A 14,900-nucleotide genomic window follows, 5' to 3' on the forward strand; every position below is an offset into this window, starting at 1 on the left:
GTCCCCTACATATTGCAAAGTATTTTCCTTTACTATATGTATTATTGAAAAATTCTTCTTACACTACAGTTTTTGAAAGGACTCTTTAAAATATAAATATACAGTAAGTCATTAGAGTTATGTAAATTAATTTACCAATTTTTTCTATAGGACACAATAAATAAAGCAGAATAATAATATTGGTTGCCTGGAACATGATTATATTTATAAATAAAAATGGGTCAACAAACAGAGGCAGTAAGTTGCAGAACCAAATATTTCCCACTTGACTTTCCACATAAAGTGGGTCCTTTATATAACCCCAGGCCCTTTGATTTTTTTTCAAAACTATTACCTCTTTGATGTGCTATGATATTCAATTTTTTAAATTATACTTTAAGTTCTAGGGTACATGTGCACAATGTGCAGACATTCAATTTTAAAATACAGTATAACGAACTATTGAAGTAGATCATATGCAGTAATTTCCCAATAAGCTTATAGAATGAATAAAAGCCAGTAAGAATTAACATGAATTGGTGCTATTGACAAGGTCTGATTACCATTATGAGAATCATTTAAAAAGCACTAGAAAGTGTAAAAAAGTGGAAACAGTTTTCTTATTCACATTTGTAGATATTTACTGTATCAGTACTTTTCATATATTTCAATGCAGGTTTTACAATGAAAATTGATCAAAAATACTTGTCTATAGGAACAATCAGAAGGCAACTGGTTAGAACTTTGTTCTGGAATCGTAAATTTTTTGTATAAAAATTCTTGAGAATAAATACCAAGATGCTGCTCCCACTTTAGTTCAATATTTATTTTATTAAGAATACAGAGAAATTGAAAGACTATGGATAAGAACAGTACTAAATTATCCCATGAAGACAAAACTTCCTGAAGTTCGAATATAAAGTAAAAGGCAGAATTCTTGATGCTTTTTCTGCATTTTATATATGTACTTTATGTGACGATGAAGTTTTTTCTATTATAATTACTTCTTATTTTTCTTCACTTCACAACTTTTTCTTGGCATAATTGCTTGGCTTTTCGTTCATGATCCAGAATATCCTTCGGAAACAGGTTTTTCTCATCAAATACAGCTTTCAAAGCTACAAAATGATGAGAAAAATTACAAGTAAATTATATTTGTTAAGAGACCTATTTAAATGAAATAGTGGGAAGAAAATTCTCAAATTTTGCTTTTTCTAAAAATCTTTGTAAAACACAGAGTGTATTTAGGGAAATTTTCTCTAAGCTTCTGCTATTCTGTTTACTTCAATTTACATCTAAAAGTTAAATTTTAGTAGAGTTTGTTCTTTTAATGCATATATCTTAATAGAAATCCACCATTCTAAGGCTAGAGGATTATAGAAGTTTGTGTTTTCCATTTTTGTTTTTTAATCTACTTAACAGCTATCAAGACATAAAGAGCCAAGAAAAAATTATTCTGTATTGAAATAAGACAATTAAAATAATCAAAACACAGTTTTACTGTCTGCATGAATAAAGAAGTGCATCTACAATCACATCCATAGGGGTTGCAGTTTTAGGGAAAAAAAGAACCAAATTATTTCCATGAGTGGTTATATTGTGCATCAGTGAGAAGTAGGTGGAAACTGCGCAGTGCATTCTAGAAAATAATTCTGGCATTTTGCATAATTTTATTATTTAAACAAATGCTTATTGAATGTCTATTATACACAATGTTCTATGCTCAGACATAAATGAGGCACAAATACGACTAAGTCATGACCTTTCTTCCAATTGGTGGAAACTAGAAGCAGTAACCAAATAACCAAAATATCATATACAATAAGATATCATTCCAAGAGAATATAAGCAATGCAAATTGTGTATATACATGTAAGAGATATTATAATAATATATAAAGATTTTTAAAAAGCTTTAAGAATTAGGTACTTATTTGAGGTAGGTCTTGAATTCCAGATACGATTTTAATTGAAAATAAGAAACATGGAGGTGAGGAAGAATTGGCAAGGGTTGGATAGGAAGTGTCAAGTAGAGAAAAAATGGTGAATAAAGATTGGAAAAATAGGCCGGGCATGGTGGCTCATGCCTGTAATCCCAGCACTTTGGGAGGCCAAGGCAGGTGAATCACCTGAGGTTGGGAGTTCAAGCCCTGTCTGGCCAACTTAGTGAAACCCCATCTCTCCTAAAGATACAAACAATTAGCCAGGCGTGGTGGCAGGTGGCTGTAATCCCAGCTACTTGGGAGACTGAGGTAGGAGAATCGCTTGAACCCCTGTGGCAGAGGTTGCAGTGAGCCGAGATCGCACCATCACACTCCAGTCTGAGCAACAGAGCGAGACTCTGTCTCAAAAATAAATAAATAAACAAACAAACAAACAGAATGGAAAAATAATAACTACTATTGGACTAACTCTAAATAATTCAGTACAATTTAAAAGAAGCATAAAATATGTGAAAGAAAGTAAAGTGGAATAAAGTTGGAGCTGGACCTAGGAAATTTTTAAACACCAACCAAAAAACATGAAGTTTAAAAAGTAAACATCGAATGACTTTACAGTATAGTGGCATCTTTATATATTTGGATTAAACACAAAATAAAACAAAAACTTTCCCCTTCCGGTATAAACTATACTGTAAATAGGAAGTATATGTAGACCTTGGCTACAGAAGTCAAGATCTTCCCTCTTCTTCTCATGGAAATCATATAAAAGCAACCAAGAAAATGAGAGATAATAACTTGGCAAATAAATTCTACTTTAACAAAACTCAAAGACAGATGTAATCTGCAGCTCACAAAATATAAAGAAGCAAAACAGCTGAGACAGGACAAAAGTTGCTCAAGAAAAAGTGAAAAGTATAGAGAGTATAAGAAGGCCAGCAGCAGCATCTTAGCATGTACTGGGGAAAAAATAGTCACTGTGAGTGACAGGCTCACCAGGAAATACAAATGCTTTATTCCTTATATACATGGATGCTAAAAAGAGGTGAAGGTAGCTGGAAGCAGAGGCTCTCTGGGACCTGGTTTGGACCGGTGAAATAGATGAGGTAGGGCTACCTGTATCACACACATGAGTCATTTTTCGCTAAAGCAGTCTGTCCCCATGGGATGTAAAACCTGAAGGATACCCTGTTCTCATATCCCAGCCTCTTATTCAAGGAATTACCACGTATTTCAAGTTAAAAAAAAATCCACCTCATTAAAGCTAATTAATTAAAAGAGGAAACTTTTAAAACTAACACAGCATGAACACAAACTTATATAAGGAAAAACTAAAACCAATCAAATTGAAAAAAGAGCAGCAAAACTAATCAATACATGAGTTACCACCGGAAAAACATTGCACAAACATTGTTACCAAGCATTTTGACAAAATTAAATTTTAAAAATTAAAACAGCAGTTGCCTCCATGAAGGAAGATCACAGAGCAGAAGTGAAAAAACTCAGGGAAGAGATGAAGACACAGGAGGAAATGATTACATATGAGGTAGCAAAACTCAGAAATAGAGGGAAAAAAATCACCAGGGAAAACAGAGTTCCTGGAACACAGTAGGAAACCTAGAATATAGAAATAAGAAAAAATATATAATAAAAGGAAAATTATAAAAAGAATGAATTAGAAAAATAATAAATGTTGAAGACACACAAATAAATAGATCTACAAACATATAATTAGAGTAGGTACTTGTATTAGTTCGCCTTCACACTGCTGATAAAGACGTACCGGAAAATGGGAACAAAAAAAGCTTTAATTGGACTTACAGTTTCACGTGGCTGGGGAGGTCTCAGAATCATGGCAGAAGGCAAAAAGCACTTCTTACATGACAGCAACAAGACAAAAATGGGGAAGAAACAAAAGTGGAAACCTTTGATAAACCCATCAGATCTCATCAAAGTTATTCACTGTCATGAGAATAGCACGAGAAAGACTGGCCCCCATGATTCAATTACCTCCCTAGAGGTCCCTCCTACAGCACGTGGGAATTCTGGGAGATACAATTCAAATTGAGATTCGAATGGGAACACAGCCAAACCGTATCAGTACTTAAGAAAGATAACCAAAATATAACGAATAGTTAAAGGCATCATTTAATAAAGGTTTCTTCAAATAAAAGTCAATCTGACATATGTGGAAAGGTCACATTGTGTACTAGGAATAATTGACTTAGAAAACTCAAAACCAAGTCATATCCCAGTAATGTTATTAGACTTTGAAGATAAGGAGGAAATCCTCCGGCAACTACACAAAATAATCAAGTGACCTAAAAAGGAGGAAAGTATCTTGCGTTAGATATTTTATAGGAATGACCAACACCAGAAAAGAGTAGAGCAATGCCTACAAGATAATCAGGGAAAGAATATGTGAGCTAAGAATATTACATACATTCAAGTTGTCCTTCAAATCCAAAAACTATCAATGGTGTCAGTATGCAAGAAATTTAGGGATCGGCCGGGCGCGGTGGCTCAAGCCTGTAATCCCAGCACTTTGGGAGGCCGAGACGGGCGGATCACGAGGTCAGGAGATCGAGACCATCCTGGCTAATACGGTGAAACCCTGTCTCTACTTAAAAATACAAAAAAAAACTAGCCGGGCGAGGTGGCGGGCGCCTGTAGTCCCAGCTACTCGGGAGGCTGAGGCGGGAGAATGGCGTAAACCCGGGAGGCGGAGCTTGCAGTGAGCTGAGATCCGGCCACTGCACTCCAGCCTGGGTGGCAGAGCGAGACTCCGTCTCAAAAAAAAAAAAAAAAAAAAAAAGAAATTTAGGGATCATTGTTCCCCAGAGTCCTCTTTGAGGAAATTTCAAAAAGCTAAACTGAGGCCGGGCACGGTGACTCACGCCTGTAATCCCAGCACTTTGGGAGGCTGAGGCGGGCGGATCAAGAGGTCAGGAGATAGAGACCATCCTGGCTAACACGGTAAACCCCTATCTCTACTACAAATACAAATACAAAAAAAAAAAAAAAAAACTAGCCAGGTGAGGTGGCGGGCACCTGTGGTCCCAGCTACTTGGGAGGCTGAGGCAGGATAATGGTGTGAACCTGTGAGGTGGCGGTTGCAGTGAGCCAAGATTGTGCCACTGCACTCCAGTCTGGGCGACAGAAGGAGACGCTATCTGAAAAAAAAAAAAAAAAAAAAAAAAAAAAAAGCTAAACTGAGAAATGAATGAGAAAATTTTGAAAAAAAATAACTTGGTGGTGATCACTGAATATATTTAAGTGCAGAAGTAAAATTAAAACAATGTGGAGTTAAGGATGACAAAAATAGAAGATAAAGTCCATGTGCCTGACAATGTATGAATGATACAATTGACAAAAATTATGAGGATAAAGGAGAAAGAAACCTTGTTTATGATAAATCAGAGACAAAGAATAGCATTGAAAACTGAAAAATCAACTAATAGCATAGGCAAATTTAACAAAATGAAAGTAAGCATAAAGAAAATCATGTTATGGAATGAAATTGTGTGGTAGAAGGGAGGCAGGAGAATGAGAAAGCAAGTTTATTCTATCATCACTGAGCATAGATCTAATAGTGTCTAAGAGAAATGAAGAACTAGAGGAATTACATAATTCTTATGATTATAAAGTTAACCACTAGAATAAACATACAACAAACATAAACAAATAAAAAGCTACAGATGCAGTGAAAAATTTAAAAATATATAAATAGCATAAAACAGTCTGAGAAACAAAGTGTTTAATATATAAATATACAGATGCTCTATTTCCCAATTTTTAAAAAAAAAGATTTTTAAAAAATGGATTAAAAGTGAAACAACACATCTAAAATAAAATGATTCAGGAATTTATTAATAAAAGAATGGAAAAAAAATATTAGACAAACGAAAGAAGGTTCACCCTTGACTGACATACTTACCAAAGAAAGCAGAGGTCATGTTCAAAATCATAAATACATATAGAAACCCTAAAAGTTTACACAGAAACTTGTAATAGCGGCTGCAAGAAATAGACGACAGTGGGAACAATACAGAACATCATCATAGGAGGGAGGGAAACTTCTCAATGAATAATTTTTTATATGTTCTAATATTTGAATTCTGTGAATTTTTTTAAGCAATAAGATGAAAATGAATAAATCTGGAACTAGCATTAAGCAGAGATAAAATGAAAGACAATGCTTTCCATTTGCCTAATACCAGCAGTATGAGATAATGTGGATATCTGCACATCAGCCGCTGGTCCTGTCCCATATGATTGCAGATTAGCACTTTAGAAGCACAAGCAATTCTGATGCCTTTGAGCCCTTCTGAGATATATTGTAAAAGCCAGAATGCTATTTCTGAAATAAATTCTGTTTTACTGAGATTTGTCTCTCAACTAGATGACAAATTTTCATTGTAATTGACTGGGTTTCAAGACCATTAATCCAATAACTGATAAGTCTTTGTAAGATATTGAAAGAGACAAACTCACTTGGATGGCTCATTTTTAATTTTTTTTCTTTTTAGTTAACAAACAGATTATAAAAAGTACATGTGCAGGGGTAGATCCCTGTTTCTTGGGCCTGAAAGTTACAATTTTGGGAGCTCTCTTTAGAAAAAAAGAATATAAAATTACAAATATAAATTTATTTACAAAAGTGGCTATTTCGGATAAAATAAATTTCAACAAATTACTAGTAATTTTTAGAGTTAGGTCCTTTTCTCCTGAGAACTCTTTTTAAAAAGATACCTGAAATGCTTACCTGGAAATGATTGTTGCTTGTAACCTTGCTTCTGCTCTTCACCTAGAACACTCTCAAACTCCTAGCAATTTCTAATACTCAAAGGGTCTTTGTAGATGAGGCCCAGAAAACTTAACCTTCATTAGCTTCATTTGTAAATCTATATGTGGCAAAAATGATGTCATTAACTTAACATCTTTTAAATGCATAATGGTAATCAATTCCTCTCACTATTCGTAGTAACATCTGCTAGGTTAATGGCATAATGATTTTTTATGATGATGTGTTGAGTATGTAGTAGATCATAATACATGTAAGAAATAATCATTTATTGAACTTGCTTACAATAATTTTTAAAATGTTTTTAACCTTGCTGTGATGACTTTCTTGATGTATTAAGTTGCATAGGGTAAAGTTCACAGCTATGAAGTCAAATATTAATATAAGTGTTGTTTTGAAGGGATTTTGCAAATGTAGTTCAAGTTCCTGATCAACGAACTTTAGATAAGGGAGATTATCCTGGATAATCTGGCAAGTCAGACTTAAACAGATAAAAGGCCTTAAAAGAAGACTGGAGGTTCCCTAAAAGAGTGAAGAAATTCTACCAATGAACATTTCTGCCTGTGCCCAGCTTGCCCATGATCTTTTCTTCTTGACTTAGTGCTACATATTTTGAACTTGCTCAGCCAACCCAACAAACCCGTAAGTCAACCTCTTGTAATAAATCTCAATATGGAGTCCTGCTGATTTTACTTCCCTGTTTCCCCTCTGACTGATACACTTTCCATGAAGTACACTATCACAGGATGATGGCAACAACAACAACAACAACAAAGTGATGTGTTCTTATTATAACAAACAGGCTGATTTGTCAAATTTCCTGTGGTTTGTATCTGGAGATGGTTGAATACCACTTGTAAAAAAAACAAAATATGAACCAGAAATACCATTTGACCCAACAATCCCATTACTGGGTACATAAAGAATTATAAATCATTCTACCATAAAGACACATGCACATGTATGTTTATTGCAGCACTGTTCACAATAGCAAAGACTTGGAACCAACCAAAATGCCCATCAATGATAGACTGGATAAAGAAAATGCAGCACATATACACCATGGAAAGCTATGCAGCCATAAAAAAGAATGAGTTCATCTCCTTTGCAGAGACATGGATGAAGCTGGAGGCCATCATGCTCAGCAAACTAACACAGGAACAGAAAACCAAACACCACGTGTTCTCACTCATAAGTGGAGTTGAACAATGAGAACACATGGACACACGGAGAACATCACACACCAGGGTCTGTCGGGTGGTGGGGGCCAAGGGGAGGGATAGCATTAGGATAAATACCTAATGCATGTGGGGCTTAAAACCTAGATGATAGGTTGATAGGTGCAGCAAACCACTATGGCACATAGATACCTATGTAAAAAACCTTCACGTTCTACACATGTATCCTAGAACTCAAAGTAAAATAAAAATAAAAACAAATAAATAAAAATAAAAGTTGAGAAAAAAAGAAAATTTATGTCTACTTGAATACACAACTTAGACATAGAATTCAGCATCTGGATGGCAAGCAAGCACAACAAGATTTAGGACACAGCTGAAACCCAATGTAAGGAACCCAAGGAATCCAGTAAAATGACCCAAGAGCTGAAATATTAAATAGCGATTTTAAGAAAGAACCAAACTGAACTTCTAGAACTTAAAAATTTACTACAAGGATTTTATAATACAACTGGAAGTTTTAACAGCTGAATAGACCAGGCTAAGGAAAAACTTCAGCACTCAAAGACTGGTTCTTCAAATCAACTCAGTCAGACAAAAATAGAATTTATAAAAAATGAACAAAACCTCTGAAAACCATGAGATTATGTAAAGAGACCAAATCTAGGACACACTGATAATCCTAAGAGGAGACACAATAAGCAACTTGGAAAATGTATTTGAAGATATAGTCCACAAATATTTCCCCAATGTTGCTAGAGTGGTTGACACACAAATACAAGAAATACAAAGAACCCTGGCAAGATTCTATACAAGAGGGTCATCCCCAAGGCACACAGTTAGCAGATTCACCAAGGTCATGCAAAAGAAAAAAAATATCTTAAAGGCAGTTAGTCAAGTCACATACAGAAAGACCACATCAGGCTAGCAGTAGACTTCTCAGAAGAAACCTCACAAGCCAAAAGAGATTGGAGACCTATTTTCAACATACTTAAAGAAAAAAAATTCCATGCAATAATTTCATATCCATCCATACTAAGCTTCATAAGTAAAAGAGAAATAAAATCTTTCTCAGACAAGCAAATGTTGAGGGAATTTATTTCAATGGGATCAGCCGTAATTACAAGAGTCTCTTAAGGGCATCTTAAATACAGAACCAAAAGAACAGCACCTGCTACCACAAAAACACACTTAAGTGCATAGCCCACAGTTCACTATAAAGCAACTATACGATCAAGTCTACATAACAACTAGCTAAGAACATAATGACAGGATCAAAATCTCACATACAAATACTAACCCTGAATGTAAATGGGCTATAAACCTAACTTAAAAGACATAGTGTGGCATGCTGGTTACAAAAAAAAGACCCAATCATTTGCTGTTTTCAAGAGACCCATCTCACATGTAAAAATGCCTACAGGCTCATGGTAAAGAAATAGATAACGTTCTCCCATTGAAACAGAAAACAAAAAAGAGCAAGAGTCCCTATTCTTAAGCCAGATAAAACAGATGTTAAATAAAAATTAAGAAGGGCATATGCATATAATCCAACAAGAAGACTTAACTATCCTAAATATACACATACCCAGCACTGGAACATCTAGATTCATAAAACATGTTCTTGGCCTATGAAAAAACTTAGACAACCACACAATAATACAGAGAGACTTCAACACCCCACTGACAACATTAAACAGGTCATCAAGGCAGAAAACTAACAAAGAAACTCTAGGCTTAAACTCTACACTTTATCAGTTGGACCTAATTGACACCTTAAGAACACCCCACTGAACAATCAACAGAATATATATTCTTCTCATCTGCACACAGAATATATTCTAAGATCAACCACATGCTGCCTCACAAAACAATAAAATGTCATTCATTTAAGAATTAGAAAAAAACTCTTCTACAATTCAAATTGGACCAAAACTAAAGAGCCCAAATAGCTGAAGGAATCATAAGCAAAAAGAACAACGCTAGAGGCATCACATTACCTGACTTCAAACTATACTACAAGGCCACAGTAACCAAAACAGCATGCTACTGACACAAAAACAAACACATAGACCAATGGAAAAGAATAAAATAACTCAAAAATAACGCTGCCTACCTACAACCATCTGATCTTCAACAAAGCCTACAGAAACAACCAATGGAAAAAGGACTCTCTGTTCAATAAATGGTGCTGAGATAACTGGCTAACCATATGCAGACGATTGAAACTGGACCCTTACCTTTCAACATATATACAAAAATTAACTAAGGATGAATTAAAGATTTAAATATAAGACCCAAAACTAGAAAATTTCTGGAAGAAAATCTAGGATATACCCTTATTGACATCAGTCTCAGCAAAGAATTTTTGGCTAAGCTCCCAAAAGTAATGGTAGCAAGAACAAAAGTTGATAAGTGGAACCTAAATAAATAAAAAAGCTTCTTCACAGCAAAAGAAACCATCAACAGAGTAAACAGACAACATACAGAATGGGAGAAAATATTCACAAACTATTCATCTGACAAAGATTCGACGTCCAATTTCTATTAAAAGAAAAATTTAAATCAACAAGCATAAAACAACACTATCAAAAAAATGGACAAAGGACATGAACGGACACTTCTCAAAAGAAGACACACAAGTGGCCAAAAAACATAGGAAAAATATTCATCATCACTAATTATCAGAGAAATGCAAATCAAAACCACAGTAAAATACCTTCTCACACCAGTCAAAATGGCTCTTATGAAGTCAAAAAACAACAGATTCTTTCAAGGCTGTGGAGAAAAGGGAAGGCTTATACACCATTGGTAGGAATGTAAATTAGTTCGGCCACTGCGGAAAGCTGTTTGGAGATTTCTCAAATAACTTAAAACAGAGCTACCACTTGACCCAGAAATCTCACTACTGGAAATACACCAAAAGGAAAATAGATCATTATACCAAAAACACACATGCACTCGTGTGTTATCACCATGCTATTCACAATAGCAAAGACGTGTAATCAACTTAGGTACTCATCAATGGTGGAATGGATAAAGAAAATGCGAGATACACACACACACACACACACACCATAGAATACTATGCAACCATAAAAAAGATAAAATCATCTCTTTTGCAGCTGGAAGACATCATCCTAAGCAAATTAATGCAGGAACAGAAAGCCAAATACCACATGTTCTCACTTATAAGTAAGGGTTAAACATTGAACACATATGGGCATAAATATGATAAAAATAGTCACTATGGACTACTAGGACAGGGATGGAGTGAGGGGCATTGTTTGAAAAACTACCTATTGGGTACTATGCTCGTTACCTGGGTGCAATATACCTATGTACCAGACCTGCACGTGTGTTCCCTGTATCTAAAATAAAAGCTGACATTTTTAAAAAGTAATAAATAAATAAATATACAGCTTATCTTAAAGCACCCTCAAGTTCCCACATGATCACAAGTTTAGGAACCTCATGCCTCCAACTTCTTGCCTCCCAGGCCATATAACTTATTTAGAATCCTGGACAGTAGTTTGCTTAGAATAGTGAGCAACAGACCCTGTGTCTAGATTCATCAGGTCACATTCCTCTTTAAATCCTCTGAAGGCTTCCCTTTATACTTAAATCAAATATTTGCCCAGGCAACATGGTCCCACATGACAAGACCCCTGATCACCCTCTAATCTCATCTGATACCTATCTCCTCACTCCATTCTAGCAACGGTGACCGCTTCTCTGTCCCTGGAACATGTCAATTTTGTTCTCAGTGGCTTCATACTTGTTTCCTGTGCTTGGGACATTCTGGCCCAAAATCTTTGTAGAACTTTCTATCTTAGGATTTAGCTTAAATGTCAGAGAGACCTTCACTGATGTTCTTCCTAATGTCTCCTTATTATATTATCTTGTTTTATTTTCTTCTTAGCTCTTATCAATATCACTCTCCAAACTTATCATCTTTATTTATTTACTTACTTATTACCTATCTCTGTTCCTAGACAATAAATTGAGCAGCAGTAGACTTGGTTTGCCTTTGTATACCATATATCTCTAGTACCCAGCATTGTATCTGGTTCATGGAAAGGGATTCAAAAAGTATATTTGTTGAATATATGAGCACATGAATGAAGGAACTTTCAGGCATGCAAAGGGTTTGGCTCACTCCTCACCCTTTGAAATCCCTGCATTCCAGAGACCTGGGGACCCTATAATATTGATAAAAGGGTGATTCTTCACATCATATATATACATACACATCCATTTAACCACAACCAAGTTCTTAAAAATTAACATCTAGTGTTATCAGTAACCACTTACATTCACTATTCCCTTCCTGGGAAAATATGACATTTATATACTCATCACTTCTCTTTATACTTGGCTGCCTGACGAGGTTTGCTATAATGATAGCCAAAAGCTGTTTTCACAGTGATGAAAAGGAAAGATGTGGTGGTCAGGAAAGTATCCAAAACATTTTCTCTATAATAAAATGATTCAAGGATCTCAACACAGAATAATTGGTTTATATATTATCTTCTGGTCTTTCCCTTGCCTGCTAATTGGCAACTAACTATATCAGCTGAACAACAGCGGCAAAACTCACAAAGATACCCTGGCAACAAGGGACTTGGCAGCTATGTAATGTAGTATGCAATGACTACCTGTCTGTGAGTGTACAACATTCTGAAAACTCCTTTCTAATTCACATTCTTCCTCCTATTCTGTGTCCTATTTTGTGTCTTCTAGACAAATCATCCTTATTTATCAAACTTTTATGTGCATAAGAATCACCTGGGGATCTTGTTAAAATACAAATTATCATGCAACAGATCTGGGGTGGGTCCTGAGATGCTGCATTTCTAAGGAGCTCCCAGGTGATGCCCATGCTGCTATCCACTGCCCGCATCTTGATGTCAAGGTTCTGATTTCTAAATCTAAGCTCTAGGTCAGTATTGTCAAATGTTCTTTTATTTCAGCCACCATCCGGTAACAACCAGGCAACAAGGCAACTGGTTGGTGAGAAAGAGTGGTGATGATTAATCAAAATACTTCAATAGTTTTCATATGACTCTCAGATAATGGTTGCTTGGGACCTGTTGAACCTTTTAAATATGTTGTTCACATATTAATGACTTCTCTGTTTTATAGACCCCAACTTTTGGTATGTGTGAATTGTATTTGTGAATTTTGAGATAATTTAGTGTTATGTAAACAAAAATGTAGAGCAATAGGAAGGATTTCTACTTTTAAAATGCCCCTGAGTTTTCTGTTCATTCTAGATGTTTACTATCTAAAAGGTTCTGAGGTAAGCCATGTGTAGCAATCTCTCGTTTATCATATAGTCAATGTATATATCTATGAATGCTTTCTTCCTGCATTTTAATTATTTGTTCAATAAAGAACTTTTATATAATATCAAAGATTATTTTTCTTTACTGGTGCTAGATTTAAAATAATATTCTAAAAGAAAGATACATTAAACTAGATTTTACTAAAAGCTTACGTGTATATTTTTCACCTGTAGTTTAAGGGCTAATGTGAAACATTGTATGTTTCAATAAAACCCTATGTATTATCTCCAGCACACCCTTCTGGGTTGTTAGATTCTGGTTGAGTTCACTGTTTTTGAATTATTTTTGTCCCTCTTTTCAAGTTGCAAGTCTCTGATGGATATGCAAACTTTTCTTATCTACTAGAGATTTGATTTCCTCTTCTCCTTGGAAACACCACTTTGGGGATTTACTTCAAATTGGACTGGAGTCTGCTACCTTGCACAAATTGTCAACTCTCCAAACTTTTCAATCTTAGGTGTTTTTTTTCCCACATTTAACTACAACTTTCCAAACTAATATTTTCAGTTTTTCTCCCTCCCACCTAAGGACATTACCAAGAACTAAAACCTGACATCCCAGATCCCTATACAGACTTTCGGTTGCCTTGCAACTATCCCTTTCTCCCAGTATCTTCAGGACTTCAAAACAGCTGACCTTTGCCTCCACCTGACAATATAAATTCAAGTGGTTTTGTAGGAGCAACACCAACAAGAACCCCTGAGTCACCATTTCTGAGACTGCTTTGCCCCACCCAGGAGCTTTAGGATCACTTCTAGGTTGTTCAGCAATGAGAGGTACTCATTTTTCTTAAACAAAAGGTGGATGAGACTGACAATGCTGAACTTTACCTCAGTCCAGTGCTCCTGGAAAGTGAAGACATTTAAGAAATCTCTCTACCCTTTCATGTTCTAGAAACAGCTAACCACAAAGGACTCCTCTCCTCTCGTATATTCTAAGACCCTCTCTTTCCTTCCTCATGAGTCCTATAAGAAACCTAGATGACTTCCTCATCTACCTATCTCTACAAAAGCTCAGACCTCCTTTCTTGTCTTTGAGATGTTCCTGTTTAATGAACTTTCTCTGTACTGCAGTAGGCTGAATAAAACCATCTCTTTGTTTCATACACTTTTTCTTTCACAGAACAACAACAGCTGCAACAAAACAATTCACCCGAAGTATCACTAATAGAGCATTTTCTCCACACTGTTTCAAGATTTAAAGATTTTACAGATACAATGTGAATGGGTCCTGGGGAATTTACTGGCAAAACCTGACATAGAGCCAGTTCTAAGTAGCTTCCAGGATTTTGAATAAGGCATATCAAAGAGGGGTTTCAAGCTGTTTAAGAACCAACTGGGAACAACTTGAAAGCTAAAAGGAAAGTGCGAAGAAAGATGTTTCAAGTTGAAAGGGAAAGAAAGAGAATACCAAAGGACATAAAAAACCCAGCAGGTATGGCTAAAACATCACCTGGTGATTTTAAAGTGTTTGAAAACTGTCCCAAGTTCCAAAGTGATAGTTTAGGACATTGAAAGTGAGACTTCATTGTACAATTGCCACATAACCTATGCATGAAGTAATTATGGAGATTGCAGCAAGGTGGGTAAAATGCAGTACAAAGACATAAGGTAGATTCTGTAATGATAGTGTGCAGGAGAAATATATTGGTA

General features: G+C 35.5%; 1 protein-coding gene across 1 annotated transcript in view; it reads right to left on the minus strand.

Annotated features, from left to right (window-relative positions):
* Positions 1-790: 790 nt before the first annotated feature.
* WDR49 (WD repeat domain 49) overlaps positions 791-14,900 on the minus strand; it is a 188,911-nt gene continuing 174,801 nt past the window's right edge. Inside the window, exon 19 of the mRNA XM_033211625.1 lies at positions 791-1,097. Coding sequence (XP_033067516.1) covers positions 997-1,097 — 101 coding nt within the window. The 3' untranslated portion in view covers positions 791-996. The remainder of the gene's footprint in view (positions 1,098-14,900) is intronic.

The sequence above is a fragment of the Trachypithecus francoisi genome, unplaced genomic scaffold (assembly GCF_009764315.1).
Source record: "Trachypithecus francoisi isolate TF-2019V2 unplaced genomic scaffold, Tfra_2.0 Lachesis_group0, whole genome shotgun sequence".
NCBI classification, from domain to species: Eukaryota; Metazoa; Chordata; class Mammalia; order Primates; family Cercopithecidae; genus Trachypithecus; species Trachypithecus francoisi.